This window comes from Microcebus murinus, chromosome 9, assembly GCF_040939455.1.
Source record: "Microcebus murinus isolate Inina chromosome 9, M.murinus_Inina_mat1.0, whole genome shotgun sequence".
Classification (NCBI taxonomy): domain Eukaryota; kingdom Metazoa; phylum Chordata; class Mammalia; order Primates; family Cheirogaleidae; genus Microcebus; species Microcebus murinus.
The window spans coordinates 96,935,051-96,960,345 of record NC_134112.1 but is presented as its reverse complement, the minus strand read 5'-3'; the positions used below and the strand labels follow the sequence as shown (position 1 = coordinate 96,960,345).

The window sequence follows — 25,295 nt, the reverse complement described above, 5'->3', positions numbered from 1 at the left end:
AACTTATTTCTGAAGGCTTCGGCTTTCCTTGTTTCTATTGAAAGGGTACCATTGTATCAGAATCATGGAAGGTAGGATTATTCTTGAGTTCTCCAGCACATACAAGGAATTGTTTCATTTCACTTGGTTTAATTCCTCGATAAGATTGATCATAAACCTCATGCTTGCAGAGTGTGTGGTTGTCCGGTCTCAGTTTAGTTTCTGACCATATGAGCTTAGCACGTGATAGCAGACACAAGTGCCAGGATTGTCACAGATCTAGCTGTAGATAGGGAGGATTATTTCCCCATAATCTGCTTCTTTTGGAAGTCTGTGCAGGAATAGAGGAAAATGCATGTTCAAACTGACCTATAAACCTAACATAATAGTGTTTAATGGCAGCCCTGGGGACAAGCCAGGGAGAAGTTTATTTCTATGAATTTCCAAACTAGGGTCCATTTCTGTGACTTACCGGTCAGCCTCTCTACACTCACAACCAATTATGGAGATCCTGGAGACATTCATGAAAGTATCATTTCTCTTCATTCCAACCCCCAACACAGTGTTCTCCCAGCTTGCTTATACTGTTAACCAAATTGGGAGAGATTTAAGGATAAAGAGCAAGGAGCTTTCTAACTTGATAAAGTTATGTTTTGCTGTTGAATGAACTTCTACTGCTATATTGTAAATGCTTTTAAAAAGAACATTACTTAAATTTCACAAGAGATGTGTGTGTACATATATACACACAGATTGAACTTTGAGAGATTTCCTCCCATACCTGTATCAACAAAGGGCCTGGCCAGGCTTGGTGGCTCATGCCTGTAAGCCCAGCACTCTGGGAGAATAGCTTGAGCTCAAGAGTTTGAGACTAGCCTGAGCTCAAGTGAGACCCTGTCTCTATATCAAAAAAAGAAAAGAAAAGAAAGAAAAAGAAACCAAACCGGGCCTTGTGAGGTGTGCCTGTAGTCCCAGCTACCTGGCAGGCTAAGGCAGGAGGATCGCTGAGAACACAGGAGTTGGAGGTTGCATGGAGCCACAATGACGCCACTGTCCTCCACCCAGGGTGCCAGAGGACAGAGTGAGACTTTGTCTCAACAAAAATAAACAAGGCAACTGAGCAGCCCTCCTCACAACCTCCCTCCCCTTCATTTAAAAAAAGAGAAAAAAGGGCCTTAGTGAAATTCGTTGTATCTGTCTCACATTTGGGCAACTGGGGGACTTATTCCTCTCCATTTTATAAAGGGTTATAGGAAACTATGAAGGAAGATGAGCATTCTCACTGGGCTGTATCTTTGAAGATTTATTTATTTTTTTTTTTTTGAGACTGAGTCTTGCTGTGTTGCAGAGGCTAGCTAGAGTGCAGTGGCATCATCATAGCTCACAGCAACCTCAAACTTCTGGGCTCAAGCAATCCTCCTGACTCAGGCTTCTGAGTAGCTGGGACTACAGACAGGTGTGCTTTTTTTTTTTTTTTTTCCTGTAGAGACCGGTCTCACTATGTTGCTCAGGCTGATCTGGAAGTCCTGGCCTACCAGGGATCAGGGTGCAGTGATTACAGGCGTCAGAAAGAAAGACCATTTTCTTTCTTCCTCATTTAATAATCTGTGAACACAAGAAAATACTCCTGGACTTTTGGGTTTCATTGTTTTTATCTGCCCTATTTTGTCTTCTACAACTTCTCAAGCATACTAATTCCCAGGTGTTAAAAAAAATCTCAAACCCTAATAATACACACCACAGACTTTTTTTCTGACATACAAAAATCATGATATTGACCTCATTTTCCTGTCCAAGGTGGTTAAAAGGGAAAACCTCAAGACTATATTTAGGTCTATGTAAACCACTAGATTGCTTATCTAGTACTTTCCTTTTGCAGAAAATCACGAGAGGAATAAATAACATGAGGCAAAGTTTAGACATGAATCTTGTCTTGGCCGGGTGTGGTGGCTCACACCTGTAATCCTAGCACTCTGGGAGGCTGAGGCGGTCAGATTGCTAGAGGTCAGGAGTTCGAAACCAGCCTGAGCAAGACCGAGACCCGTCTCTACTATAAATAGAAATTAATTGGCCAACTAACATATATATATAGAAAAAATTAGCTGGGCATGGTGGCGCATGCCTATAGTCCCAGCTACTCAGGAGGCTGAGGCAGCAGGATCACTTGAGCCCAGAAGTGTGAGGTTGCTGTGAGCTAGGCTGATGGCACAACGACGCTCTCTCTAGACTGAGCAACAAAGCGAGACTCTGTCTCAAAAAAAAAAAAAAAGACTCTTGTCTTGTTCACGGATGAAACCGTGGAGAGAGGCTTCCCCAAAGCTAGTCTGGGTTCACTTCACTGCCTGTTCATCACGGCTCCCTCGCCCAGTACCCGTAAAGAAATGCGCTCAAGTAGAAAAAAAAAATCAAGAAGCCCACGAACATGAAGCAGACTTGGGAGCCTCGTTCTCTCCTTTTCCGACCCGCAGACTGGCTGGCACTCCTTCGCACGCTTTGGTCCCAGCCTCCGCTACGGCAGGAGCGCTAGGGACCTCATCCTCCACCGCGCCTCTAAAAGACACGTGTGCTTCCTGCCAAGCTCCGCCGCAGGAAGTGGAGCTCTGCCCCGCCCCACAATTCCCAGGCCTGCTCCGCCCACCGTGATGCCGACCAAAGGCAAACCGATACGTAGCCAGGACCCACCCCCTCTGGGCCCCACCCGCCGGCTTTGTTCTACCCCGCTCCCTCTGTTGCCCTGTGCGCTCCTCGCAAACCGAGTGGCAGCCTCTGATTGGTGGCCGCGGCGCAGCCAATCAGAAGGGGGCACCTCACGTTAGGGCTCGGAGTTTTAAACGCGCAGCCCCGGGCCGCGCGGAGGAGGGCGGAGCGGGGATCGCCTTCGGCTGCTAGGCAAGCTCAGACGCGGACGAGGCGCACGCGGCCCGCGCCCTGCCGCGCTGGGATTGGCCAGCCCGCGGCGTCCTCCGCCCCCGGCCTCCGGGCGGACTTCCTGAGGGTTTTTTTCCTTCTCTCCCAGGGCGCTCGGGAGGAGAGGGGCGGTCGCCAGACGCGGAGGTCCGGGGGTACACAGCTGCCGCCGGCGCGAGGAGGCCGCGCCCCGCACCTGGCGCCATGAGGCCCCGGAAAGCCTGCCTGCTGCTCCTGCTGCTGGCGCTGGCGCAGCTGCTGGTCGCCGCGGGTGCCCAAGGGACTGACGAAGGTGAGCGGGCCGGGGGCTCCGCCTCTGCGGGCTGGAAACCGTGCCGGGGCCCGCGGACGGTGCGGCCCCGGCGGCGGTCGGGTCTCGCGCAGAGCCGCTAGAGAACGAGCGACAGGCGCCGCGCCCGGTGCAAACTTGCTGGAGTTTGGGGACGGGATCGGCGGGCGGCCGGGGCTGCGGGCTGGGGCCTCCCGAGCTCCCACTCACTGGGAGTCTTCTGCCACTCGAGGCTTGGCGTGGAGAGGGGCGCAGAGCGCCTTCTTTCTGATTTGCTCAGATCAGTTCAGGCTCACTGCCCCTCTGCCCGCACCTGGGCAGGGGAGCGTGGGAACTGGTTAAAATTTCCAGGCGAACACGCCCAGGTAGTGTGGAGGAGAGGGGGCCACAGCTTTCAGAACAGGTTCTAGAGAAGGGGCAAGGGCGTGAGGCCCCCAGTGGGAACTCTCTGGAGCAGCCGCGGGCAGCAAGCTAAAAAGCAATTCTTAAAAATGTGGTCTGTAGACTTGGAAAATAATTAACCCAAGTGTTCTGGTTTGAGGGAGAAAGGGATGGCTTGGTTTGCATCTTTCAGAAACTGGAGATACCATTCCTTTTGCTAGCATTTATTCAGCACCTACTATGTACCAGTCTCTGCGCTCGCTGGCTTCTGGGAGTAAAGGATGGCGAGTGCGGACCCTGCCCACGAAGCGCACACTCCAGGGGGAACAATAATACACCTGGTTGTCATAGGTCCTGCAGGTTTCTTTGAAATCAGCTAGCTGCAAACATAAAAGAACTTTGAAAATTAGGAAGTACTAGTTAACAAAAGATTGTCATTCCTGGAGAACAGAACATCCCAGTCCTGGTGTTAACTTCCTTCCTCTCTGCCCTTGCCCCTAATCACCAGCCTTTTTACCTGTTGAGTTTGTTCCAATATAAATAAACTCCCTTTCCTAACATTAATGTGTAGGGGAATTATGAACTTTGCACTCTTTCAAACAGATTGAGTAACTTCTCTTTGGGACACTGATTCAAGAGTGCCTAAATAGAAAAGGAAGTAAAAATTAGCACTCAGTGAGAAAAACACCTGCTGAGAAAGGAACCCGATGGCTGTGCTGCCTACAAGTGTCTTGGGACCTTTATCCAAATCACTTGGGTGCTTATTTAAATGCAGATACCCGAAATATGCTGAAGCAGAATGTGGGGGTGGGCCCTGGAATCTGTGTTTTAAACAAGTTCTCCATTGATTCAGGCAGAAGTCAACTTTGGGAGGCACAATAAAGTTTGAGGACTAGTGTGGGCAGAGTGTACAAAAGCACTACAGCTTTGTCTCGGTTTTTGATCCAGTGATTCTGTTTCTGGGGAATTCTTGAGAGAGTGGCAAACTCAGTAGACTTAAAGGGCTCTTAGGACCAGCGAGTTTATCCTTTGGGTCACGGGTCATTAATACAGTAAAGTCCTTGGGAAGCCTTTGGGGTGAGCCCAGGAATCCCTGGTCATCATGCCCAAAGGGAATCCTCCCAGGACCTGTGCTCTGGGGGCAGGACTTCTGGCTCTTACCTTGACTCTTTCTCATCCCTGAAGGTGTCCCTCAGTGTGCTGTCACACGCACATTTTTAAAACCTTTAGCAGATAATTTATCCAATAGATTTGTTTCCAGGCTGCATTACTCCCTACCCTAGATGTTCCAAGTCTTTAGGTTTTCTGTTGTTTGCCTCTGTTACATCGTCTGGGCACCTAAATGCTCCTCCTCCCTCAACTTGGATACTAAATACACCTTAAGCCCTGATGTTTAAGCCTCTGGTTGCAGGGCTTGTTGTGTCTCAGATTAGAAGTCGGCCTGTGCTCTTCACATCCTTCCACCTAAAATAGAGAAGAAAAAATATTTTGATCCTGTTTGTTGTTTGCTTTTTATTTAGAATTGGTTTGTTTAGATTTAAAAATCAGTGGAAATTCATTTGTGTGTCTTGTTAGCAGGAACCATTAGAACTGCTGCGCTATTTTCATACCTTAGCTGTAATTATTTTCAGAGCCTTTAAAATGTGGAAAATCTAAATGAGTCCACCACTGGGCATAATGGGAAGAAAATATACTGTGACAATACAGCATAGTTGAGTGGTCAGGACCCTCCACTAAGTTCTCTGTGCTTCAGTTTCTTCATCTGTAAAATACATGTAACATTCTTCCTTCAAGTGGTGAAATATGTTTAAGATTTCAGCACAGTGCCTGGCACATAATAAACACCAGCTATGATGATACTATATCCGATAACACATTTCTCATTTTCTGTGTTTACTGTAAACTTTTCAGTATTAGCCTAATGGTAGAGTTTATCCAGCTGTTACAGGTACTTCTCATTTGTGTATTAAAGAGTGACCAGAGAGGACCAGCCTGTGTCCAGAATGTGCAGGGGTCCCTCGTCATCAGATGTGCTCAGTGGGAGTGGACAGGGATTGCAGAAACCTGGCCAGATGAAGGACTCCTCATTTCAGAAGTTGCCTCACTGTGGGCTGAGCAATTTGGAGATAAATGTGGGAGGCTTCATTTGCCTCATGCTGAGGGAGAATGCCCTCTTTCAGAAGGTGCTAGAAAGTTTTGAATATATTTTCTGTTCTAGAATGTCCAACTTTAAAAGTGAAGCCCTGTGAAAAGTAGTCTCACTATTAAAATATGGGATGTTTTGCTTGCAGGGATGTGATGAGAATATATAGACCTAGTGCCTTCTCAGTTTGCAGAGGAATTGATCCTGGGGTTGTCAGTGAGTTGAGGGGAAATGGGAAGTTACGGGCCATGCCTTATTGCAGCTGAGAGTTCTTAACTATGTAGGAAATGCCCTGTAATTTTGTTTGTCTTTTAAAAAGATAAATTCTTTTTTTTTTTTTTTTTTTTTTTTTGAGACAGAGTCTCGCTTGTTGCCCAGGCTAGAGTAGTGCAGTGGCATCAGCCTAGCTCACAGCAACCTCAAACTCCTGGGCTCAAGCAATCCTGCTGCCTCAGCCTCCCGAGTAGCTGGGACTACAGGCATGTGCCACCATGCCCGGCTAATTTTATATATATATATATCAGTTGGTCAATTAATTTCTTTCTATTTATAGTAGAGACGGGGTCTCGCTCTTGCTCAGGCTGGTTTCGAACTCCTGACCTTGAGCAATCCGCCCGCCTCAGCCTCCCAAAGTGCTAGGATTACAGGCGTGAGCCACCGCGCCCGGCTTAAATTCATTTTTTAAAGTGTCAAGAAATAAGTTGCCTCTTAGGAACGCTCTATCTCATGGTAACTTGTCAACACCCATTTAATGGCGAGAGCTCCCTTACTAGTAGTGGTGAGAGTCTGCTTCAGGCTGAGCTTCGGTAAGAAAACATCTTTGTTTCCTTTTTGTAAAACTCACTCTGGAATGGACTTGCCTCTGTGGCTTTTAGACCCCTTCACTGTAAACATAAATCTTACACCCATGTGCTGAGTCGCTTGTTGAGTTTCCTAGCTACACGGGTGGATTAGGTTCCCCAGTGCTTTCTTTCTGGCCTTCCTCCAGTCTTCTCGTCTGCCTGCAAGTAAACGACTCTCTTGCTGGGCAGAGCGGTGAGAGTGGGTATGACAGCCCACAACCCCTACCTACCTGTGAACGCACAGATGGGGGTAGGGAGTGTGGTGCCCACCAGCCCCCAACTGGAGCAGAGAAACTGCGGAATATCCCAGCATCAAGTCCTCAGGTCCTTTAGGTGGGCTTTTAAGTGAAGAGTATTCAGACTAGCCTTTTGGAAAGCCACTGTGACCAGTGTCTCCCCGGGTCAGCATCAATCAGCTCAGTACTCACAGTGTTTACAGGAGAGTTGTTGGTGGGATTCCTGGAAGCGCCTGGGGCAGTAGCCCCTAAGGAGCCAGGGTGAAATCCAGATGTTCCCAAGAGCATTAGGTCCTGACTCATGAGGACGGGGTAGGTAGTGTGGGCTGCCAGTGTCCAGTGGAAGGGGGTCGGGTCTGATGCGGGTGTGAAGAAACAAACCTAGACTAAGCAGCCCTAGAAGAGTGTTAGTTATCCCTCTGGCTTAGTTAGTTAATGACCTCAGAGCAAGATGTGTGTTTTAACCTCACAAGACCGAAATATAAAAACAAAAAAAAACAACAAAAAAAAACACCTCACAAGGTTCTTCCAAAGAAACATGTAAAAAAAGCAGGCAAGATTTTCTGAGTACTACAGAGCAGAAATTCTTTCCTTTTTACCCCCTCTCCTCAGGAGTCTAGAAAGATTTGAAATAGGCAGACAGGAAATTCTTGGGCACATTGGGTTATTCTTCAGTGTGAGGAAGCTGCCCTATCCTTCTTGGGAAAAGCCAGAAGGCACTTGCTGGGGGGCCCCAGCCCCTGCCTGTGCTGTTGCACATGCTCCCCCCAGAGGTGGGGGGAGCTTGTCTTCCTCCAAGCCCTGCCCTCCTGCACTGGGGCGGTGGGCAGGGGGCTTTCCTGCAGCCTTCCAGCCCAGACGGTGGGTGGAGGTGCCTCCCACGGACAGGGGGGCTGCAAGCTGGGCTTGTACTTCTCAGATGGGTGGGTTTGCTTTTGGCATACAGAGCTTTTCTCCCTCCCCTGGCAAAGAACTCAGGTCCTTAAGTTAGAGGAATGTGCAAGTCAGGAAGAAGCAGTGGGATGTTTAAAGGGAAAAGGTAACCAGTGTGCAGGTGGATTTTCAGTTGCTTTTTTTGTAATTAGTTTGCAGATTGGTAAATTTTTTTTTTTTCTTTTTTTTTACAAACAGGTTCACAGGTTGACAGATTGGTAAATTTTAACAATGATGAAAAAGCTGCTGGTTCCACTCAAGTGGTGGGGCCGTTTGGGGCCACCCAGGCCCCCTCCCCAGTCCGAGCAGCCACAGAGCCAACACTGGGCTAGTTAGTGGGAGACCTCGAGTCCCAAGGGTTCCAGGATCCAACCTCATCCATGGCCCCAAATAGTAACTAGCAGGGTTGATTTCTCTCCTGGGATGTGTCTCTAGAAAAGAAGAATAATTGGCCCCTTGAAACATTCTGACTTCAGAGTTAATGAAATTATCAAGCTTTCTGTGCTCAGTTCTGTTTAGAGGTGTCACAGTAGCTTGAGAACCTGGTTAATAAGAATGGTGGTTCCATACTTCTGTGTATCTGTAATATGGCAGAAAAATTAAAAATTGGGGCTGGGCATAGTGGCTCATGCCTGTAATCCCAACACTTTGGGAGACTGAAGTGGAAGGACTGCTTGGGGCCAGGAGTTTGAGACTAGCCAGGGCAACAGAGCAAGACTATGTGTCTATATAAAAAAAAAAAAAAAAATTAAACAATTAGCTGGGCCATGGTAACGTGCCCCTATAGTCCCAGCTTCTTGGGAGGCTGAGGCAGAAGGATTGCTTGAGCCCAAGAATTCTAAGTTATAGTGAGCCATGTGATCGAGCCATTGCACTCCAGCCTGGACAACAGAGTGAGACCCTGTTTCGAAAAAACCAAATTAAATTGAACCTTGACAATAAAATATACCCAGTTTCTCGAATTCTGGGAAGAAAACTTAGCTTCCAAGCAAAGGTGTAATGGCAGGGAAGAATAAATATTCCAAAAAAAATATTTTGACGGATTCCTAAATTTGTCATCCCAAAATAACTTCCACTCTGGAGATTACTCAGGGGTGACTTCATAAGTAAAATGTGATTTCCCACTCTCTTCTCCTTCACACTTCAGCCTTTCCCTCAAGGATTATAAAACCTATAGGGCTATTTTTTATGAGTATGAAGTAAAATGCCATTCCCTTTCAGAGATGGAATTAGTATTCTGTCCTCCAGAATGAAAAGGCAAGAATGAGTACTTTCCTCCTGTTTGTACTTCTTTGAGGGCCAGGAAGGTCGTTTATTTGAGAGAGGTTTTGCTGAGGCCCTCCCTGTGGAAAGCATACAGGAGGAGGAGGAAGCATACCAGTGAGAGACATATCAGTGGTTGCCCAGTGAGGGAACCACAAAATGAGGTGCTCCTGAAGTGCAAAGCATGGGGTGTGGGCAGGGGAGCCCATGCTACAGGGGCGAGGCCTGGAAAGACTGCAGGGTGGGTAGAGGGGAGGAGGCCAGTGTCGGTGTTCTCTGTGCTCGGGGGAGGTACACAGAGCAGGGCAGAGGGCTGTGAGTCTGGAGAAGGGCATCCTGCCCTCCAGGTCCTGCTGGGGCACTTGGACTTTAAGTTCCAGAGCTGTGGTTCTCACATATTATTTAGCTGTGATGTCTCTTTAAATGAAATCTGAAGTGGCTGCCCAGTATGCAAACTTAGAGCAGAATTGCTGGCAGGAGGGAGGCCCCCAGGGACCACCCAGGACTCAGCACATTTTCAGGTTGAGGGAAGTTTTAAAGAGGAGAGTTTCCAGTTTCCTAACCAGTCTGGGTATCTTCTGCTCAGATTCTTCTAATGGAGAAAATGCCATTGAGGATGAAGAGGAAGAGGAGGAGGAAGATGATGAGGAGGAAGACGACTTGGAAGTTAAGGAAGAAAATGGTGTGTTGGTCCTAAATGACGCAAACTTTGATAACTTCGTGGCTGACAAAGACACGGTGCTCCTGGAGTTCTACGCTCCGTGGTAAGGACCCCGTTCTAGTTCCTGCACGCGGATAAGCCTAGCACAAATGTTTTATAGAAAACATCTAAATAGTTCTTTTAACAGGTCTGTGAGTTATATTGTTCCTGTTTTATAGGTCATCAGTTCTCTTTACTTTTTAGTGCAAAGACTCTTTAACACTCTTAAAATTTTGAGGACCTCAGAGCTTTATATGTGGGTCATGCTTATCAGCATTTACCATATTTGAAGTTAAAACTGAAAATTTTTTAAAATATTCATCAATGGTTCATTTTTAAGTAACAACCCATTACATGTTAACCGTCAGAATACCGACCTTCTTGTAAGTCGAGGAGCCTCTGGGAAACTCCACTGCATACGCAGAATAAGTGAGAAAGAGAAATAACGGCTATGTAAAGAATGCCAACGTCACAGGCACCCTGGAAAGGGTCACTGGACCAAACTGTGAGAAACTTAATAGAAAAACCAATGTTCAGAGATGTTGAAAGTATTTGCTCAGGACAGAGCCGGAATTAAAACTAGACTAGTTTGATGTCAGAACCACTTTGCCCTTCTCTACGTGTGCCTCTCTTCTAAACTGCAGGTATTTCCTAGAGCTCCTGTTTTTGCGTGTCGTGGTCTGTTTTGTATTGCTGTAACAGACTATGTGAGGCTCGGTAGCTTGTAAAGAAAAGTGATTTATTTAGATTATGGTTCTTCAGGATGGGAAGCATGGTGCTGGCATTTGCTTGGCTTCTGGTGGGGGCCTTGTGTTGCTTCCACTCCTGGTGGGAGGTGGAAGGGGTGCGAGTGTGTGCGGAAATCACATGGTGAACGAAGGAGGAGGCCAGACTTTCTCCCACTCCCACGTTCCCAAGAGGGCACTGGCCTATTCATGAGGGCTCTACCCATGTGGCCCAAACCCCTCCCACCAGGCTGTGCCTGCCAGCACTGCCACATGGGGATCCAGTTTCGACATGAGTTTTGGCAGGGACAGACCACATCCGGACCAGAGCAGTGTGTACTGTTGAATTGAAATCTTCATAGACATGGTTAACCTTTTTTTTCTTCCCCTAAATCTAATTCTTAGGTGTGGACATTGCAAGCAGTTTGCTCCAGAATATGAAAAAATTGCCAGCGTCTTGAAGGATAACGATCCTCCCATTGCCGTTGCCAAGATCGATGCAACCGCGGCATCCATGCTGGCCAGCAGGTTTGATGTGAGTGGGTACCCCACCATCAAGATCCTTAAGAAGGGGCAGGCTGTTGACTACGAGGGCTCCAGGACCCAGGAAGGTGAGCTGGTGCCTGAGTTGCTGGAACAAGCTGGGGACCAGGACTCCTTCCCCCAGGAACAGAAAGTGCAGGCAGTGGGGTTTGGATAGTAAAAAGAAAGAAAAGTTGAGTGGACTAGGGACAGACTTCCTCGGGAGCACCAGCTCTCTGCTAGCAAGTTTGGGGTAACTGAGATTTAAATTAAACTTGTTCTTGGATGGGAGTGATGTCTTCACATTCCAGACCATGAAACTCAAGATCTGGAGCAGGAGCATTAAGAAATGTCATCAGAGGCCAAGGTGCTTGGAGAAATTCTAGAGCAGTGGTTCTTAATGGTTAGCGTGCATCAGGGTCACCTAGAGGGCTCATTCAAACAGATGGCTGGGCCCCAGCCCGAGTCTCTGATTCAGTAAGTTTCAGGTCAGACCAAATAATTTGCATTTCTTGTGCTGCTGGTGCAGAGCCACATTCCAGGGAGTCTGCAGGCTGGTAGGAAGGGTCCTTGCCTGGCTTACATTTGGCACTATACAAATTTTATTATTAATGAATGAGCAAATAAAATTGTGGTATCATTTATCAGTGGCTTGTCTCTGCAGAAAATGCAGAAAATGATGCTGCATTTTCTGTTCCCAGTATGGAACAGTGGAAAGAACATTGACTAGGGTTCAAATCTTTATAGCCATAAAATAGGCCTGTGTCCTGGACAGGTGCCTTCTCCTTGCTGGCCTCGGGTGCTCACCTGCAGAATGTGAAGTCGTTAGGTGTGATCTCACAGCTCCTTCACTCTGGTGTGAGAGCCTCTCTTCTGCTCCTGTAAGCAGGGAAACCCACTGCGTGGTGCACCAAGAAAATGTGGTCCTTGCTTCTGTTTTTTTAATTTCATAGTGTATTTGTCTATTGACTAGGTAGCATGTCATTATATGCTTCATAATTCAAAGAGGTATACAAATGAATAGTCTTCCCACCCTGAACCTGAGTGATCCAGCTTCCCTCCAGAGTGGCAGCTAGTGTAACAAGTTTCTTCTGTATTCTTCAGAGATACTTTGTATATATAAAAGCAAGTATGGTGGGCCGGGCGGGGTGGCTCACGCCTGTAATCCTAGCACTCTGGGAGGCCGAGGCAGGCGGATTGCTCAAGGTCAGGAGTTCAAAACCAGCCTGAGCAAGAGTGAGAGCCCGTCTCTACTATAAACAGAAAGAAATTAATTGGCCAACTAATATATATACAAAAAATTAGCCGGGCATGGTGGCGCATGCCTGTAGTCCCAGCTACTCGGGAGGCTTGAGGCAGGAGGGTTGCTGTGAGCTAGGCTGACGCTATGGCACTCACTCTAGCCTGGGCAACAAAGCGAGACTCTGTCTCAAAAAAAAAAGGGCAAGTATGTGTGTGTGCTTTTTCATTTTTACAGTTAGCACATCTTAAACACCATCCTGCACCTTCATGTTTTTATTTAACAAATGTGTTTTAGCCAAAGTAAGTGTATATATTTGGAGACTTGTGACCAGTGTTTGCGAGACACATGGGAACCTCTAAACTGGATCATCCTGTGTGTTGGCAATGGGCCTTCCCCTAGTTAACTGGCCTGGGAACTCTGGGTGTGGCTGGGCAGGCACTTCCCCCTGGGACTATGTGTGAAGGTGCTGCTTGTCCCCACTGCAGTTTGAGGACTGTCGCTTTGCGAGAGTGCTGCTCACACTTGGGCCCTCGATGGATTCTACAGTGAAAAAAAGAGTTTGCAACCACTGGTCCTAAGAACCATTCAGCAACTTTTTTATGAGAATATATACTTGTGTCCACTCCAGCCACTGAGCCTGTTTCTGGGAAATAAGGCCACAATTGGGCATTTAAATAAAAAAAAAAAGCCTTCCCAGGCAATGCAGTGCGGCCCGGGCAGCGGGAGCTGCTGCTCCTATTATGTCTCTCAACTTTTGCACACAACTTACGATGTGTGTAATACACTGGTGCTAGGCGTGTAGGGCTAAGTACATGTTTCATATGTGTTAGGGCGGTGCCCCAAAATTGTATTAATAGGCATATGTGAGCAAAACCACTGGGAGATGCTGGCTCAGGGTTCACTTGCAGTTAGAACCGTAGTCGGGTAGTGAAGGAAGTCTCGTTGCTCAGGTGGTCGCAGGCATCTAGCGAAGCCTGCAGGTTTTGCACGTGGTGGTGGAAATATGGCGGGTGGCTGTTGGGAAACAGTGGACTTTCTGACTCTTAGCTGTGCCCTTAAAGCTGTGGAGGTGGCCTAGGGTAGAGATGCCCTGGGTTTCAAGAAGTCAGATGTCCCCTGTTGTCCTTGTGGGCCCTGCCACCCTCTCTCTCTCTTCCCCCTCCCTGCCTGCTTCTGGAGAGAGGTGAGGTACCTGCTGGCTCGGGGTCCCCCTGTGCTCATTCTCGTTTGGTTTCTTTTAGAAATTGTTGCCAAGGTCAGAGAGGTCTCCCAGCCCAACTGGACACCTCCACCAGAAGTCACGCTTGTGTTGACCAAAGACAACTTTGACGAAGTTGTGAATGATGCGGATATCATTCTGGTGGAGTTTTATGCCCCGTGGTAAGATGGTGTTGATTTTGTATTACTAGGGTATTGGTCACACCCTTCCTGTACTCAGCACCCTGCTAGCCAGTAGGTGCAGGGTGGCAGGCGCAGACGGCAGGCCCTTGCCCACACGGCAGAGGAGCAGGTGGACACACGTTGTGGGTGAGGGTGAGGCCCAGGTCTCCCAGAGGAGGGATGGGCCTAAGGGGGCTGTCGAAGTGGGTATGGGTGGAGCCACCAGGAAGTCCTTTGTTTGGTGGGAGAAGGGACCCAAAGAGAAGAACATGCCAGAATGAAAGGTAGAGTGGAGCCAGTGCAGGCTGATTTGCACGGTGCCCTACCTGGGAAGCTGAGGTGGCTGCTTTGCTGGGCAGGGGGAGAGGTGTAAAAATTTCACGGATGAGCAGTGGCGGGGAGTCAGAGTAGGCAGAGCAAAGGGCAAAAAAGACTTTTCTTTTTTTTTTCTTTTTTTTTTTTTTATCCAGTCCCCGTGGGGACCGTCAAAAATTGCCAATGCCGACTATATTGCAAGTCGTCATGGCGGGGTATTGGGAAAAGTTTTCAATTAGCAATAATCGCGCCTCGGATAAACCTCATTGGCTACGATACTGCCACTGCGCAAAGCTGAAAAAAGACTTTTCGAAAGAGAGGCGAGCCTAGCTCCAGGTGGGCCGTGGCCCTTCCCAGGAAAGGCCTGCAGTGCCAGCTATCTTAGTGACTGCCTTCTGATTCTTTTTTTTTTTTTTTTTTTGAGACAGAGTCTCACTTTGTACCCAGGCTAGAGTGAGTGCCGTGGCATCAGCCTAGCTCACAGCAACCTCCAACTCCTGGGCTCAAGCGATTCTGCTGCCTCAGCCTCCCGAGTAGCTGGGACTACAGGCATGCACCACCATGCCCGGCTAATTTTTTCTATATATATTAGTTGGCCAATTAATTTCTTTCTGTTTATAGTAGAGACGGGGTCTTGCTCTTGCTCAGGCTGTTTTCGAACTCCTGACCTTGAGCAATCCGCCTGCCTCGGCCTCCCAGAGAGCTAGGATTACAGGCGTGAGCCACCGCGCCCAGCCTGCCTTCTGATTCTTGACTGGGCTTGGTATTTGTCAGCATGTGCTGTGTGTGGACTAGAAAGGAAGTCAACGAATTGGAAGTTGGGAATATGACCATTGAGCCAAGAGTGGCCTGAGGTCACCCTCGCTCCAGGTAGTGCCAGAATGAGCCAGACCCCAGGCTCTCGGGATTCTGTAGCAGAAACCATAGCACCTGGTGATTGTTGAGTGTCCAAGTGAAAAGAGAAGGTGGCAGATGGGTGGCTGGAGAAGGGAATGAGTTGGGGGACGAGGAAGGAAACCTCTGGTGTGTGTGGAGAGCAGACAGGCATCCTGACGACCTCCTGTGATGCTGGAGAAATGCCAGCCCTCGCTTTGCCGCATGTGGGGTGCTGGCCTGGTTGGGGTGGGGGGAGAGCGGTGCCACAGCACCTCGCCAGCTAGCTCTGTGGTCGCTCCGGAGCTAGGTCGAGCAGACCACCGTATGGCGCATGCTCGGTGAGTGAGCGTGTAGTGCACCTTCATCTGGTTTATGGCGCCTCGGAGAACAATTATCCTTCTACTTGCAAGTAGTTTCCATGTTGCAGGATGTATCCTGCAGTTCATATGGGTGTCCTCAGGACTTTGACAAAACAATGTTTTATTTTAACTCAGTACTGAGTTACTCAGTCCGTGTGAGGCCCTGGCCAGGCGTGAGTCCTCAGTTCTCACTGTGCAGACAGGGGCTGTTTCAATTAGTCTTCATTCTGAGTCCCCCTGACTCACTCGTTTTCTGCCTAGGTTGGTTGGTTTAGTGAGGTTTGTTAGGCTCTTGAGTTCTCCATGCCACACTCATGTTCCTACCTTGGCCCTCCCCTCCTCCGTCCTCCTGGGGGGTCTTGTATAAGTCTTCCTTGTCTCCTGGGTCCCAGCTTAGCCATAACTGCCTCTGCAAAGCTGTCCCTGAATGTATCTTGCCAGCCTCCAACTCCCCAGACAAGAAAATCCTCGGCCTCCTTAGGACATTGTCTGTCTCGGCCCGTCCCCCATATGTGCATTCACGTAGGCACGTGCCCCTCAGTGTGTGGGTGCCACGCACAGAAGCCCGTGTCTGTCCCGCTGGCAGCTCCTGAGGGCCCTGGCTCAGCGCCCTCGTCCAGGCGGCACTCAGGTTTGCCAGGGTGGCCAAGTTGCTGGGGAACACAGGGTGGGTTTCCCTTCTGCACCTCTTTTAGCCGGAAGGTGAGTGCGCACTGGAACAGGCCCCTGACAAAACCAGCTTCCTCTTGGCAGGTGTGGACACTGCAAGAAACTTGCCCCTGAGTATGAGAAGGCTGCCAAGGAGCTCAGCAAGCGCTCCCCTCCAATCCCCCTGGCGAAAGTGGACGCCACTGCAGAAACGGACCTGGCCAAGAGGTTCGATGTCTCTGGCTATCCCACCCTGAAAATTTTCCGCAAGGGGAGGCCTTTTGACTACAATGGCCCACGAGAAAAATACGGTATGGCTGCTTCCCTCCCTGCTGCCGAGGTGGGGAAGGGAAGTGCTGGGAGCTGGTGCGTGTGGGTCGGACGTGGGCTTTAGGGGGCGGACGGTCCTGGAGAGACCCTTCCTCAGGTGTGTGCTCTGCTCCCAGGGATTGTTGACTACATGATCGAGCAGTCCGGACCTCCCTCCAAGGAGATTCTGGCCCCGAAGCAGGTCCAGGATTTCTTAAAGGATGGAGATGATGTCATCATCATTGGGGTCTTTGAGGGGGAGAGTGACCCAGCCTACCAGCAGTATCAGGATGCCGGTGAGTGTGTCCCTCTGGGCTGAACAAAACGTGTGCACCCAGGCTGGCTGGCCGGCCCTAGTTGCTAGGAAGTTTGCTGCTTGTGCATGAAGCTCCTGGGACATCTGTTTAGGATATGGTTTGATGAAAACACTGAGAAAGCAACTGTGGGAATAAGCTTCCTGCTCTGGAGTGGGGGCTGGAGTTGGTCCCCGTTGCCCTCCTTACATGTGGATAGTAGGACCACACCGACTCGTTGAGCCAGGCTGTACTGCCTCCCCTGTGTGAGGACCTGTCTCGGCGCCTTGTCTGCCTTTCAGGAGCCGCTTCCCGGCGCCCCTCCTCTGAAGGGAAAGTCTTCCGGCCGTAAAGTGCAGGTCTCTGAGTCAGACTTGGGTTTGAGTTCTGGCTCTGCCAGTTATTAGTGCTGTGACAGACAGTGACTCAGTCCAGTGCTCTCATCCCAAGGGGGTAATCTGTTCTACTTCCAGAGGTTGCTAAATTGAGATAATGTGGATGAAGTGCTTAGCAGAGTACCTGATAATACTAAGTACATAATAAGTGCTAGTCTGAGAGTGAAATTATCATGAATAGCTGTCTGCAGTAGTGTTTGGGGTTGGCAGTTGCTCCATCCATTGTCTGACCAGCTCTGGCTCCTGATGCCTGGGGACAGGTGTACTCGCCATCCCAAGTGGCCTCTTGGGGTCATGAAAGACACTTAGGATCCTCTCCCTCCTTATCAGTTTCTTCTCAGTGCCCCCCCCAACCCAAAAACAGCTTGGTTTTCAACTCCACGTTACTAATTATAATCTTTTAAATGTGCTGTTGGCCACTCAGTGCCAGTTTGTTCTGCATGATAACTATTGTGCATAAATCAAATGCACGGTAATGTAATAAAACTTACAGTAGAGCCTAGTTCCCTTCGTGTTTCCTCAGTCTGTTGCTTAGGTAACCTTGTCATGTATTCCTAACTAGTCAGTTAGGAAGAAACTTGGAGAGGAAAACCCCAACCCACCCAGGACCATGGGCAGCAGTAGAGTCCCCAGCCCCAAGTCCAGCTTCAGGTCACATGCGTTTTTGTGCTTTGCAAATCCCCAGGGAATCTGTTAAGATTCAGATTCTGGTGCAGTGGGTCTGGGGCAGGCCTGGACCCCCACCGCAGGGCCTGGAGTCTGTGGCTTGACTCAGGCAGAGGCCAGGCTGCGGGTGGGGAGAGAGCCCGGGACTGGTGTGTCTGCTCACTGTGGGCACCGGAAGGAGCCAGAGGCAGCCCAGGCATGCAGGTGGTTCTGTGGGGAGGCCACGGGGCAGAGCTGATGGGACCGCTGGTGGGAGGAAAGGTCTGAGATCCTGCAGGGAGAGGTGGAGCTCGTGACATGACTTTCTCCACCTGAAGCCACTGATGATAAATACTTGGGGCACCTGGAGCCTTAGAACAGTTGGGAGCCTAACCTTTGGGTGCCTCCTAGATAGATGGATCGCTTTGTTTAATCCTCCCCATGTTCCTACAAGGTAGACTTTAATGTCTCCATTTTACAGAGAAGGAACTTGAGGCTCAGGGACATTAATAACTAACACACCTAAAGTTACACAATTAGTAGGTCATGGAATTACAATTTGAATTTAAGTCTGTCTAACTCTGAAAGCCATAAGCGTATCTAGGCTGACCCCCCCCAAAACATGGCTTATCATCCCTGCTGTGTGTGTTAGGAGTCCCAAACCTCCAGCCCGAAATCCATTCTAGGGTGGGGTGACACCCCATGTTTAAATCACACATTAGCTCAGGGTGGGTGTGGATGCCTCCGTGAGGGTGGAGGGGGAGGGGCTCAAGGTGAGTTTACCTGTAGGATCTAAGGCAGGGTTGACAAACCAAAGCCCACCGCCTGTCTTTGTAAGCGAAGTTCATTGGAACACAGGCACACCTGTGTGTTCCCACGCTGTCGGCTGCATTCGTACTGCAGCAGCAGAGTTAAGTTGTCAGGACGGACCATGTCCCCAGAGCCAATACTATTCCCTATTGGGTCCTTCCCAGAAAGTTCTCCAAGCCCTACTGTGGAGCATCCTCAGACAGTGGGGGTTTCATCTTGGAGTTTTCCCAACATTGAAATAAAAGCGTATAGGTAGCCAAAGAACTGCTTTCAGGGCTCCAGCCCACAGACAGTAGCCCACTAACTAAAGGAGGAGGTTTGAACCCCCACGAAAGGTGCTGCATGTAAAAGCTCAGCCTAGAGCTGTAGGAGTGTGTGGTGTCCACGCGTTGTCTGAGAATCGCTGTGCTTCTCGCCATCACAGACGTCATCGACAGTAGGTCCTGACAGAGCAGCTCTCGTGAGCTAATCTGACAGTACGTCCTGACAGAGCAGCTCTCGTGAGCATTCAGCTTATTTTTGACAGATTTCAAGGTACAAGATTTAGCTCTTATACTGAGTTTTTAAAAACAAACTCCCTTAAATGTTTAAGCTCTGGGAATTGTCACAGAATTTACTGCGGTAGTGTTCAGGTCCTTTGCTCAGTCGTCTAAGCAATTTAATAACTTGCATCTTATTGTTAACTTTTCAGCTAACAACCTAAGAGAAGATTACAAATTTCACCACACTTTCAGCACTGAGATAGCAAAGTTCTTGAAAGTGTCCCCAGGGAAGTTGGTTGTGATGCAGCCTGAGAAATTCCAGTCCAAGTACGAGCCCAGGAGCAACGTGATGGATATTCAGGTGAGTGGGGGCTCTCCACGTCCTCGAAGCCCCCAGCAGGCATGCAGATTCTGGGCGAGCCCCCCCTCCCCAGGGTTTTGCAGCATGGAGGCTTCATTCTGTCTGTGGGATCTGGGGCACCTTTCCCAGCCCCCTCTGCCCACCTCACAGGTTCCTTGAAGTCACAGGGTGGGAGCACAGCCAGAGGTGGCTCCTGGTTTGCAGGAGGGAGGGACTGGGGGGCTCTCACACACCTGGCAGTCATGGGGCCGCTGGCAGAGCCCTGCCTGCTTTGCCAGAACAGTTGCTCCCACTCTTTGTACATCCTGGCAGATGAGCCCCAGTCTCGCTCCAGCGCCCAGCCCACTGTGGGTCTGGCCTGGGTGGGTGGCTGGCGGCTCGGGTGAGGGCTGTGGAGCGATGGCAGCCCTTTCTGCTCACCAAATGGAGCTGTTGAACTCGGCAGGTGGATTTTGCCTTTCTCTCCACTCCTGCACCCGCTTCATCTTCCTAAAGGGTGTGACCGCAGCTCCAGAAGGTCGCAGCAGAGGGAGTTTCCAGCCCCAGGGAAGCCTGGGTCCCTTCAGTGTGGAGCGCTTCAGGCTCGGGAGCGCTTCATGGGGCAGGATTTGCACAGCTCAGTCCACGTGAGCAGCCACTGGCTTCCGAGAGCCCGGCCTTCTCAAGCAGTTCCTCTCTGGGCTTTGTGAACCTAGAGCCCCAGGAAAGGGCATGAGGTGTCTGCCTTTGCCTGAGGAGCCCACTGAGTGCTCGCTGGGGAAAGGGGGCCCAAAGACAGCAGGGTATTACTGGGGTGTGCTTGGATGGGACACGCCGAGTGTCACTTCCTGAGACTGACCCCTCACATGTCTCCACTGCCGAGTCCCTTCCCAGCACACATCTGCACTGCGCTCGTGGACAGTGGCATTGAGGGGCTGTGTGGCCGCTTTGCTGTTGGGGCCCACTCTCACCTGTCTCCTCTGTGAAGCAGGGTTCTACAGAGGGGGCGGCCATCAAGGACTACGTGGTGAAGCACACCTTGCCCTTGGTGGGCCACCGCAAGATCTCCAATGATGCCAAGCGGTACAGCAAGCGCCCCCTGGTGATCGTCTACTACAGCGTGGACTTCAGCTTTGACTACAGAGCTGGTGAGGGGCCCCCACTGTGGGGGGGAGTGGTAGGGGACAGTCACTCCCCCTGGGGCTCTGGCAGGTTGGTGGCTCAGGTGTATTTTTTTTTTTTTAATTTTTTCACTTCAGGGTCATTTTTCCTTATGTTCCATATAACTGCCCTTTTCCCCTTTTTAGCAAGAAAGCTTAGAACCAAGTCTAGCACCCTCTTACAGCAGAGGTGACGAGACTTGGAGGCACGCAGAAGCCGCACAGCTCGGCCTAGACCAGCTCCGCATAGGCACGTGTGGCCGCGCTGCCTGGCGCAGGCCTTGTGGGGCTGTAGAGCTCACAGCGTGGCCCGCTGCTCACAAAGCGTGGCCTTTTCGGGAATGCTTTTCTCTTGATTGAGGTAAATCCAGGGCTTGTGCCTTGTCAGAGAATCTCAGCGACAGGATCTTAACCTCCACCTCAGCGTAAGCTGGCGTGGTGGCTCTCCTTAGCCATTCAGTTCACGGCCCTCCATCCATTTCAGCTACTCAGTTTTGGCGGAACAAAGTCCTGGAGGTGGCCAAGGACTTCCCTGAGTACACCTTCGCCATCGCCGACGAGGAGGACTACGCCACGGAGGTGAAGGACCTGGGGCTCAGCGAGAGCGGGGAGGACGTCAACGCGGCCATCCTGGACGAGAGCGGGAAGAAGTTCGCCATGGAGCCGGAGGAGTTTGATTCCGACGCACTCCGAGAGTTTGTCACAGCTTTCAAAAAAGGTGAGCTGGGGCCGAGGTCTCCCCCCAGCAGTGCTTGTCCTGGGTGGGCTGCGGGCATGGGGCGCTCTGGCCACTGGCACGGGGCCAGCCAGCGGCCCCTCCCACCCTGGTGCACACAGGGCTTTCTGACGTCTGCGTCCAGGGAAGGACCAAGTGTGGCTCCAAACTCCAAGCCACCGAGACAGCTTAGAAGCAGCTTGGGGACAACTGGGAATTGAGGCTTTGAATGGATTCTCTCTGTGGATCTTGGTTGAGCAGACGGCCAGATGACGGGCGGAGCACGTTGCTCTGGTGCCTGTCTTCTCCGGGCTTCTCCCCACCGAGGCTCACAGGCCCTTGGAGCCAGCTCTCAGGAGCTCCTCCTCGGCACCACGCAGCGTCTCTCTTACGATGGCCTCCCTGGACAGGACCGGAGGGCCTGTTAGGCTGCACCCTCTCTGGCTTTTGCAGTGAGGAGAGTAGAAGATACCAGTTGATCAGAGAAATAAGCTCTGCATTGTTAGCGTGGGCTGTTGGAGACAGGGACCTTCATGGTCCTGGCAGCATGTGACTCACCCTTCTGGTGACCACCCCATCCTCCTGTTTCACTGCCTGGTTCAGAGAGAGCCACCAGGGTCCGGGCTTTTTTAGCACTGACACCCCTTCCCCCACTTGCTTTTCTTTGGCAGGAAAACTAAAGCCAGTCATCAGATCCCAGCCGGTGCCCAAGAACAACAAGGGGCCAGTTAAGGTCGTGGTGGGGAAGACCTTTGACTCCATCGTGATGGACCCGAAGAAGGACGTGCTCATCGAGCTGTACGCCCCGTGGTGTGGGCACTGCAAGCAGCTGGAGCCCGTGTACGCCAGCCTGGCCAAGAAGTACAAGGGCCAGAAGGACCTGGTCATTGCCAAGATGGACGCCACTGCCAACGACGTCACCAGTGACCGCTACAAGGTGGAGGGCTTCCCCACCATCTATTTCGCCCCCAGTGGGGACAAAAAGAATCCAATTAAATTTGAGGGTGGAGAGAGAGATCTGGAGAATTTGAGCAAGTTTGTGGAAGAACATGCCACAAAACTGAGCAGGACCAAGGAAGAGCTTTGAAGGCCTTCGGGTCTGCAGAGGGCGGAGGTACCGGACACACCGCGTTCCAGCAGTGGCGGCCAGGGCACCCGCGACAGCCGGCGCCGAGGCCAGTAACGCAATGGCAGTATCACAGTTCTTTTTTTAATTTTTTTCGTTTTTTTATACTTTGGTATCTCACCTCATGTTCTGAATCCTGAATAGCCATGAATGACTTGATAGATAGTTTAGTCCAGATTTTTACAGAGGATACGCCTATTTTTATCATGTGGGGGTTGTTTGTTTTTGTTTTTGTTTTTTTTGGCACCTTCTACTTTCTTACTGTTTCCTGAAAGCAGATAAGTTGAATCCCCTCTGTGTGAAAATATTTTCTTTTTTAATTTAAAGTTTAAAAAGCCTTTGCCAAATCATGTGGATTTTGCCCTTTATTTTATCATCGTCTGAGGAATTGTAAGTGTAAGAAGATTCAGCCACTGTTATGTGTTAGTTTCTGGTTTGTTCCTGTCGTGTTGCGAAGTGAGAACTGCCTCAAGCACCCTGTGGAGGATGACGTTTCCGTCCGACCTGTGAGCTGACTGCCCGTCCAGGGAGAGGCAGTGTCCCTAGGCGGGACTGGGCGTCACTGTGCCAGCTCCCTGCAAACCAAGGGCCAGGGTGGAAAAACATCGCCCGGGTCCCCAAAGCCTACTCAGCTCCAGGGAGAGGCCACCCACTGCGTCAAGAGTCCCCGTCATTGGGGCAGAAATGACCTCAGACCCAGACATGGATACTTAAGGGTGGTAGAAAAAAGAGGGTAGGCTGTCGTGATGGAATAAAAACCTGATTACAGTTGAACCTCAGTAGCAGTATTAGCAAACGCGGGCTGTGTGCGGGGAGCTCCAGGGGCGGGGCAGGAGCTGGAGCCGAGTGGGGCAGTCTCCCCTTCCTGCGGGACACAGGTTGCCTCGCCTGACCCCTAAAACTCCCAGGGTAGCGGTCGCTTTGACTCGCGCTAGGGCGGGGGCCTTCAGAGGTCTCTCCCGAGCACGGGCCAGGGGAGGGTGGTGGCTGGACCGGCCCATCGCAGAGGCGGCTCTGCAGGTTCTGGGGCTTTTGTGTGTGACGGGAAGTTTCACTGCAGGAGTTCACTCATCTCAGGAGTTCGGCCGTCCTGTCTTTCTCACCCCACTGCTGTCCCGCCATCCACCTGCTCCCAATTCTGACTGAAACTAAAGCGGTGAGGGCAGGAATTCTTGCGTTGGTGGCGGCTCTTTCAGCAGGGACTGGTTTGGTGCAGGGTATTGTGGGGGGCAGGGAGCAGCAGGTCTCAGGAAGGGCAGCCTGGGTGGGCTCTGCCCAATTTCCTGCTGTTTGGCCGGGCAGACCTGGAGTTGTGGGTGGCCGTGGTGTCTGTAAGTTGCAGAATCTCCAGTGCAACGGAAAGTCTTCCGTCGGGAGAGCAGGTGGCCCCCAGTCCTGGGCTGGGGCCTTCAAGGCCCTTCCCTCAGAGGTTGCCAGAAAGCTCAGAGGAGTAAATATGGGGGTGGGGGGGGCAGCGCTTAAAAAGCTTTTTCGTGAAGCAAAAGTCACATTCATTAAACGTTGTGCCAGGAGACCAAAGTGCTTCCTGTCCTCGCTGGATTTCCAGTGCTGTCGGGGAAGCATTGCACACGAGTGTGGAGAACAAAGGGCCATGAGCAAGAGCACTAGTGTCCAGCAGAGAGCAGCAGTGTGGCCTCATTCCAGTCGAGGTGTCAGAGGCGCCCTTTCCAAAGTGGCGTTTTAGCTGAGACCCTGAGGATGAGTCGGCTTGAGCTGGGCAAAGAACAGGAGTAAATGCTGAGAGTGCAGCCTTGCAGTCACCGGACCGTCAGGCATGCAGCACCTCAGGCCCGACCCTGGTCCTCTGAATTAATCTGCATATAAGGAGATCCCTGCAGATTCTCACCACATTGAAGTCTGAGAAGCACCAGGAGTAAATGTTCCAGGCGGAGGACCAGCACTGCAAAGGCCTGAGGTGGAAGTCAAAGCGTATCTTCTTCTGAAGTACAATCAGGAAACCGTGTTGTTGGCCGGGCATGGTGGCTCCTGCCTGTAATCCTAGCACTCTGGGAGGCTGAGGCATGAGGATCGCTTGAGCTCAGGAGTTTGAGACCAGTCTGAGCAAGAGCAAGACCCCATCTTTACTAAAAACAAAAAAAAATTAGCTGGTCATGGTAGCGAGCACCTGTAGTCCCAGCCACTTGGGAGGCTGATGCAGGAGGATCACTTGAGCCTGGGAGTTTGAGGTTGCTGTGAGCTAGGCTGACACCACAGCACTCTAGCCCAAGCAACAGAGCGAGACTCCCCTCCCCCCCCGCAAAAAAAAAAACATGTTGCCTAAGAAATGCATAGTCCTCTATATATTGACTGCAAAAGGCAGGACCCTTGTGAAGGAATTCACGCCAGACCATGCAGGGAGCTTTAGACCTGTAGAGGAGACAAGTATGTCAATGATAGTCCAGTGCAATCAGTGCCACAATGAAGGTGTGTGCAGGGGCCATGAGAGAGGGCACTGTCCCCAGCAGGGAGACTGACTCAAGTTGGGAGGAGGAGGAGGAGGAAGTGGCTTCCCTAGTGGCAGCACAATGGGTGCAAAGGGACAGGCATCAAGCTGCAAGGTGAAGGTGGAGGCCCATAGCGCACTGAGTCAGGGTGGAGGCTGGAAGAGGTAGGGCGGGTGAGGGAGCCTGCAGTTGAGTCAGGAGCTTGACTTTAGATGTAAGCAGGGCAGTGACATCAGTTTGAGATTTGATAATGAGAGTAACATTCAACATTTATTGGGCACTTAGTAAAAGCCAGGCCCTGTGCTAAGCAGTTCACCAGATTGTCTCCTTTAGGTGATCTGAGAGGCAGGTTCTGTTGTGTTCACTTTGCAGCTGAAGAAGGGAGGGGGGGCGGGTCTGGCCCTGGCCGATGGAGAGCTGGACTCGGCCTCAGTCCTAGTGTTCTCTGGTGCTATTGTGAAAAACCCAGTGTGCTAGCCAGGGAGTGGCAGGCGGGCAGGGTTTGGCGCAGGAAATGGTTGCTCTCGGGGCCAAAGGGGCAGGAGCTCCAGGACTCCAAGGCTGATCAGATGTTGGGGTGGGGGTGAGTGGACCTGAGAAGGCTGGTGGGCGTGTGTGTGACGAAGTTTCATTCCAGGAGTTCGCTCATCTCACCGTCCCCATCGCCATCATTTCTGGATGGAGGATTTTTGGTTATTTAATTGTGAAATTTTCAAGCATACACAAAAGTGAAAAGTATAACCAACACCCTTTACTCATCAACCACCTAAAACAGTCGTCAAAATTTTGCTGCATTTTCTTTATCTGTTCCTTG

General features: G+C 50.6%; 1 protein-coding gene and 1 non-coding gene across 3 annotated transcripts; one reads left to right on the top strand and one right to left on the bottom strand.

Moving 5' to 3' along the window:
* The first annotated feature begins 2,824 nt into the window (after positions 1 to 2,824).
* PDIA4 (protein disulfide isomerase family A member 4) lies at positions 2,825 to 22,790 on the top strand. 2 transcript variants are annotated; one of them, XM_076006693.1, is made up of 10 exons: positions 2,825 to 3,178; positions 9,560 to 9,737; positions 10,804 to 11,009; positions 13,405 to 13,543; positions 15,833 to 15,969; positions 16,188 to 16,346; positions 18,885 to 19,036; positions 20,007 to 20,163; positions 20,660 to 20,893; positions 21,562 to 22,790. In XM_076006693.1, exons 1-10 carry the CDS (start codon positions 3,091 to 3,093, stop codon positions 21,975 to 21,977), a joined length of 1,866 nt encoding a protein of 621 aa, XP_075862808.1. In that variant the 5' UTR covers positions 2,825 to 3,090; the 3' UTR covers positions 21,978 to 22,790. The 2 variants fall into 2 exon arrangements, with proteins under 2 accessions (XP_075862808.1, XP_012623623.1); XM_012768169.3 differs by having other exon boundaries at positions 2,827 to 3,178; positions 15,847 to 16,052.
* LOC142873107 (U4 spliceosomal RNA) lies at positions 14,014 to 14,154 on the bottom strand. The gene has a single exon (XR_012921159.1). It is a non-coding gene; the product is annotated as a U4 spliceosomal RNA (small nuclear RNA).
* Positions 22,791 to 25,295: the final 2,505 nt, after the last annotated feature.